This window comes from Armigeres subalbatus, chromosome 1, assembly GCF_024139115.2.
Source record: "Armigeres subalbatus isolate Guangzhou_Male chromosome 1, GZ_Asu_2, whole genome shotgun sequence".
NCBI lineage: Eukaryota > Metazoa > Arthropoda > Insecta > Diptera > Culicidae > Armigeres > Armigeres subalbatus.
Genome location: NC_085139.1, coordinates 83,188,624 through 83,195,080, shown reverse-complemented (window position 1 = coordinate 83,195,080; position 6,457 = coordinate 83,188,624). Strand labels below are relative to the sequence as shown.

The window sequence follows — 6,457 nt, the reverse complement described above, 5'->3', positions numbered from 1 at the left end:
CGCAAGTTCTAACTACGAATTGTGCGGTCATAATGCTCATGCTCATGTGAGAACATGAGAACGTGATGTACAATCTTTCCCTACCCTACCCTACAGGACTCTTGAATGAAGCCACACGAAGTGGAACGGGATTTTACAAAGTGACAATCGACGGACAAATAGTAATGTTTTTAATTTTCATTATAAGGACTATTTAGTGTTCCATCCAACATGAATTATGGTTGATTATTTTTTTTTCTGTCTTTATTAAGGAGACTTTCAGCCCTAGGCATAGGTTGATTACTTGACAATGACCAAATAGCCGTACTTGAATTTTATTTTAAAGCTATGAGCATTCATATGGTACAAGTAAGTATCGATACTAGCTGAACCGCAGAGCTTCGTCTCACCCAAAATTAATTGACGTTTGCTCTGCAATTCGATTTCATTCGGCCCTTCAGAAACCTCTTTCTCTCGAGAGACGATAAAGTATTCTGAAAGGGGAAAAACTCCTGTTTATTTCCACATGCCAAATTCGGTCCCATTAGCATGATTAATTGTAACTTAGTTATGTAGAAATGTATGTTTCAATTGTATATTATGTATATTTTATGTATATAGTGGTATCGATGCTTTTATACGATTCTACTTCGAAGTAGAAGTATCGATTACTGTGAACACCTTCTATTGTAAGGACCGCAAAGAGCATATAGCATATTTGAAACTGGTTGAAAGGCCTTTGGTTACACGGCTAGACTCTTAGGCCTTACTTCAAGGATTTCTTATATAACCATGAACAAAAGCTGTACCCGAGTAGCACACTTGTCACATAACAGTCACTGTGACTCATATGCGACCAAATCCAGTTGCATAAGAGTTGGTCCAACCAAATCGTTCCAAACTGTGCTACTAGGGTAAATCTCGAGAGCGGACAAAAAGTATATGATTTTCTGTTTCCAAAACAAAATTATCTATATCGGTTGAAAGTTGTTCAACTTATGAAAATATCAATTCATGGGAACACAGCCCAAGTAACATTTTAAGTTTTATAACGCTCTTGAAGACCATAATTTACTCTACAAGAGTATTATAAAACCAGCATAAAACCAAAATGTTACTAGGGAGAAATCCTGTCGGTCATCCATGTGTGTTTTTTGTTGGCCGCATAAAGGCTAATAGGATCTTCATATTTATTTGATTAAATTCGGCTACGAAACGAAGAGTATTGCTAAATCAATTTCAACTTATTTTGAATCGAAACGTTCGGACATTTTTCTTGTCCTGTTAGCTTATTTTCATGTTCTAAACCGATGAACCAAAAAATCATCTTTTATCCACATTTACCAGCAAATAAATATTTGGAACCGTTCAATGCACTGTCAATGCATTTTACGACGTTACTTTATCTTCCATTGAAATACTGCGTCAATAACCAATAACCACCATCAGTTAACGATTATTACGCATTCAAATAACTCTCCATCAATGCCACTTCGGTGCATTCAACTTTTGATTCTGGTTGCGCGGTGTCATCCTGCCAAGTGTTGCCCCATGATCGCGCAAAGCCCCGTACAAGAAAGGTGCTACTTATGAGCCAATCGTAAAATGTTCGACCCCTTATAATGGTGGCACGTGCTAAACAATCACCCACTTTCCGTCCGAATCTGAAACTGAGCTTATGTAAGCCGCGGAGACGGAAGAGGGTTTCGACAGAATCCGACGAGGCGACAATATGATAACGAACTGCAACACGTCGTAGCGTCCGAGGGGGTCATAAAATATGACAAAATATGATGTGCGTTTAACAAGTTAAATGACCACGCCGATGATGGACCGCGCAGTCTTCGTAAGACAACAGCACAACAATGGATAATAAAAATGGGAAGAAATTTGTTGTCGAAAATAGCTGTCAGCTGCGACATGGTAATTTTGAACAACGTGTATTGATGTAAAATGGGGAAATGATTTATGAATTGTCTAATCGGGTAATTTCCAGCGTCCATTGAAATGGGGAAGTCCAAACCAAACTGCTTCCAACGGAAGTTTTCATTGATGTGGGTAGATTCGTACCCAATTGGGAGGTAGATGAAATTGCTTCTGTAACGGGTAGACACTAGTTTGCCATTGGTACAAACCAACTTCTGTATTTATATGAAGTTATCTACTTTTATCAAAGTAGTGAACAATTTTCATTTATCCTTCGGAGTTGACAATTTAAGTTTAACGATCGCCATGAAATGCTTCATCGTATTGTACATCATCATGAATATATTTAACGTATTCGCCGATCAACACCTCGACTACATCATCGGTGAAGAACTGCTGGGTCCCATTGCCAGTGAAAGTGCTAAGTTTTCGTGTCCGGAGCCGAACCCCACGGACGATTGTAGTTGCATGCACGCAATTACCGATTACGAGATCCAATGTCCGATTGTGAATCCTGAAATCATCGTCAAGATCAAACCAGAAGCGTACGCTCAAGTGCAATGCTATGATCGACACGATCTCGGCGCTTTACCAACATTGAAGGCGGGCAACACAACGCAGGTGAAAGTGATTCACTGTCCGCTTCCGGAAGACAAATCGATTCTTCAGCTGGTGAGTTTTCTTGGAGTGAAAAATGTGAAGGATTTTTGGTATCAAAGCTACGGAAAGGATTCCGCAGTGCAGCTGCTCAGACCACACTTTGCCGGGATGCAAAATCTGGAAAAGTTGTTCCTTAGTGCGGGAATCGATCATATACGACCGGACTTGTTCGCGGATTTACACAGTTTGAAATGGATGGTTTTGCGTGGAAACAATTTAACTCGCTTGGGAAACGTTTTTCAGAATTTGACAGATTTAGTGATTTTAGAGTTGGGAGCGAATCAGATTACAGAATTGGAGGCAGGATTTCTTCAAAAACAGTCAAAGCTCCGCCATTTGAACCTATGGCATAATGAAATTCGAACGGTTAATAAGCAAACATTTTATGGAGTGGAGTCACTCGAAGAGCTTGATTTATCAGTCAATTTGATAGATTCCCTGGATAAAGATGTTTTCACTGGGTTTGAGAAGTTGTCCACGTTGAATCTTGGATTCAACAATTTTAGTAGCTTCCCGGCAGGATTGTTATCTTCCAATCATTATCTGAAGGAGTTCAAAATGATCAACAATCACATACCGATTGTGATTCTTCCAAGTGATTTTCTTGGGAATCTTCCGATGTTGACCAGTGTGATTCTTAGTCGAAACGGTTTTTCTGAAATTCCAAGTTCAATATTTTTCGGCTCTTCGGCGCTCCTTCATATCGATTTGAGCTATAATAATTTTCGAATCCTCCCGGAAGTATTGTTACGAGATCAACATTTACTCAAGAATTTAAACGTAGCTAATAACAAGCTGGAACTTTTACCAGACAAGCTACTGGAAAATGCATCGGAACTTGCGATACTTGATTTATCATACAACAGACTTCATAACATTTCCACGAAATGTTTTTCATCCTTGGATAAACTCACTGAGCTCCACTTGGAGAACAACAATCTTGTAGTAATCGACTTGCTTGCATTCTCCGAAGTAGTGAATCTGCAAAATCTTTTCCTGCAAAATAACTTTTTGCAGTATTCTGGAAGCAACACGAAATCCCCATTCCAGTATCTGAATAATTTACGCACTTTGAACCTTAAGAACAACAGCATTGACGTCATTCTACACGACTGGAACTTCAATACAATTCACCTCCGTGAGCTGGATCTGAGCTTCAATCAATTCACTCGGTTAACGTATCTCGATCTACATTTTATATCTCGCGACATTCGTATCGATCTCTCAAACAATCGAATTTCTGTAGTCGATATGAACGATTTCCCAGCTCCGTCATCATTGCAGCATACCAGCAAGACTGGAAAAATCTTGGTTAATCTTGAAGGTAACGAATTAGATTGCAGCTGCCATATGTTATCGTTCGTCCAATACATTCAAAATCACCAATCACTGTCCAATCAAAGAATTCGCTTTGTTACGAACAATTTACATTGCTTTGAGCCAGAGAATCTCCAATTGGTAGACATTTCCGATGTTTCAACCGAGGATCTCACTTGTCCGTTGAACAAATCAATCTGTCCAACAGAGTGTCACTGTTTTAAGCGACCAATCGACCTTACGGTTATTGTCAATTGCTCTAGTCGCGGACTTGTTCTAATACCGGATCTTCCGCATCCGAACAAGCTTGAGTACAAATTCGTCGAGCTGCACATTGAAAACAACAAAATTACAGAGTTACCATCGGGTGGTTTGTCAGCAGTTTCCAAACTGTACGCGCGCAACAACTTAATTTCCAATTTGCAAAACACGTCCATTCTGGATAGTCTTCGTATTCTTGACCTTTCCCTAAATCGTTTAACGACATTAGATGTGGAAACCATCCAAAATCTCAACAAAAGTCGCACATTAGAACGCTTACATTTGGGTTCAAATCCTTGGCAATGTGACTGCAGTTCAGTGCACTTCCTGGAGTTTGTCCAGCAGACCTTTCACCTGATTATCGATACCAACCACATCACATGCCCAAACGGCGAACGGTTCGCGAACATCTCAATAAGCAATCTCTGCAAGGATCACTGGACAATGATCATCGCGGTCTGCCTCAGTGTGCTTCTGCTAGGGCTATCCGTCGGTATTTGCGCTTCCATCTGTTTTGCTTACCACAATGAAATCAAAATATGGCTCTTCAAGCGGAACCTGCTGCTATGTTGGGTAACCGAACAGGAACTGGACAAGGACAAACGGTTCGATGCATTCATATCCTACTCGCACCACGACGAAGACTTCGTTGCGAATCATCTGGTACCGACCCTGGAGCAACCGCCGATGAACTTTCGAACGTGCTGGCACATGCGGGATTGGACTCCCGGAGAGCTGATCGCCGAACAGATAGATCGATCCATCAGCGAGTCCCGCCGTACGATCGTGGTTCTGTCGAAGAGCTTTCTGGAATCGGTATGGGCCCGGATGGAGTTCCGGACGGCACACTTGAATTCGATCGCCGAAAGACGTACCCGGGTGATTGTGATTATGTACGAGCATTTTGGCGACATCGAACTGCTGGATGCGGACCTGAAGGCATATCTGCGAATGAATACGTACATAAGGTGGGGAGATCCGTGGTTCTGGGATCGGTTGCAGTACGCGATGCCACATCCACCGTACGTTCGAGGCCTAAAGAAAGTGCGATGTGCAAGAAGCTACGAGATAGGGCTGCTAGAGGACCGACAGGATGTTTCGAAGTCACAGATAGTTGCGTATGACGAGCATCGTGGGTACATCAATCCGATGTTGAGCCACTCGTTGGGCAGTTCGATGGAGGAACTAGACGGAACAAATAATTTCGAGGGTATAAACATTATCGACAGCAGGTACTTGGATGAGCTGTTTATAATAATAACTAAGGAAAGTGAAGTTTAATTGAATGATTGTGTTCGGAGATGTACGAAAATAGTTTGACAAGAAGCGATACATATGATTAATAAACAAACAATTATACAGAAATGATAGGCTAAATGTTTCTTTTCCGAAAGATACTCTTTTGATTCAGAACATGTACAGTACAACAATCGACACAACTATTACTAATTACTGATATTTGATTGATTTGAGTTGATTCATTTATGAAATGTTGATACTGCCGTATACGGATGAAACCCGAAATTCCTACCAACCAAATACTTTCAATAATAAATCACCAAACTGATCATCGGATCAGTTCGCCGTGAATAACATCCCACTGCCAAAGGCATGATACCCATCACTCAATCATTCCAATTTGAAAAGGCTCACAATAATCGTCTGTTTGCTTGCACCCAGCCTCAAAGGCCACCATATCTAGTTGAACATCTCAATTCTAATGAGCCCCCGGCGAATAAAGGCTGACAGAGACGCGCTTGCCCGGATCGTTGGCTTGGTTGGTGAATGGAACATTACGGAACGGTTATCACCGTATCAAAACTAATTTGACCATATTATTGCTGGCCAGTGTGATTCTTCAAACAACGCACAGTGGCCGAAGGCTGGATTATCTATTCCCTTATTTGACAGTTATGAAATTGCTCTTTTCATCGAATCATTTTACAATTCACTTATTCTAATGATTTAAAGTCAATTATATAGCCGCTATACAAAGAAGGACTGTAACAAACATAAAATTATTCAGCTAACAGAGTTGTAAATGCTTCTTATGACAATCATTCGAGTAGGAAAGATTGAGTAATATTTTAATGTTCCTTATAATACTAATCGAATTAATCGAGCGCGTTTCATTTAAACTGCGATGAGGAGAGCAGTTGATCATGCGACCATCTTTGGTAGGGGATATGTGGGTCTGGTTCACTTCTAGACTTTTACAAGAAATTACTTTCCAATTAACTTTATAATCCATATCATGTTAGTTTTTTTTATTAGGTTTGCTATTCCGAAACACATAAACACATACGATAAACGC

General features: G+C 40.5%; 1 protein-coding gene across 1 annotated transcript; it reads left to right on the top strand.

Moving 5' to 3' along the window:
• The first annotated feature begins 2,162 nt into the window (after nt 1-2,162).
• Nucleotides 2,163-5,500, top strand: LOC134216042 (protein toll-like). Its single transcript, XM_062695091.1, has one exon. It carries the CDS (start codon nt 2,212-2,214, stop codon nt 5,422-5,424), a length of 3,213 nt encoding a protein of 1,070 aa, XP_062551075.1. The 5' UTR covers nt 2,163-2,211; the 3' UTR covers nt 5,425-5,500.
• Nucleotides 5,501-6,457: the final 957 nt, after the last annotated feature.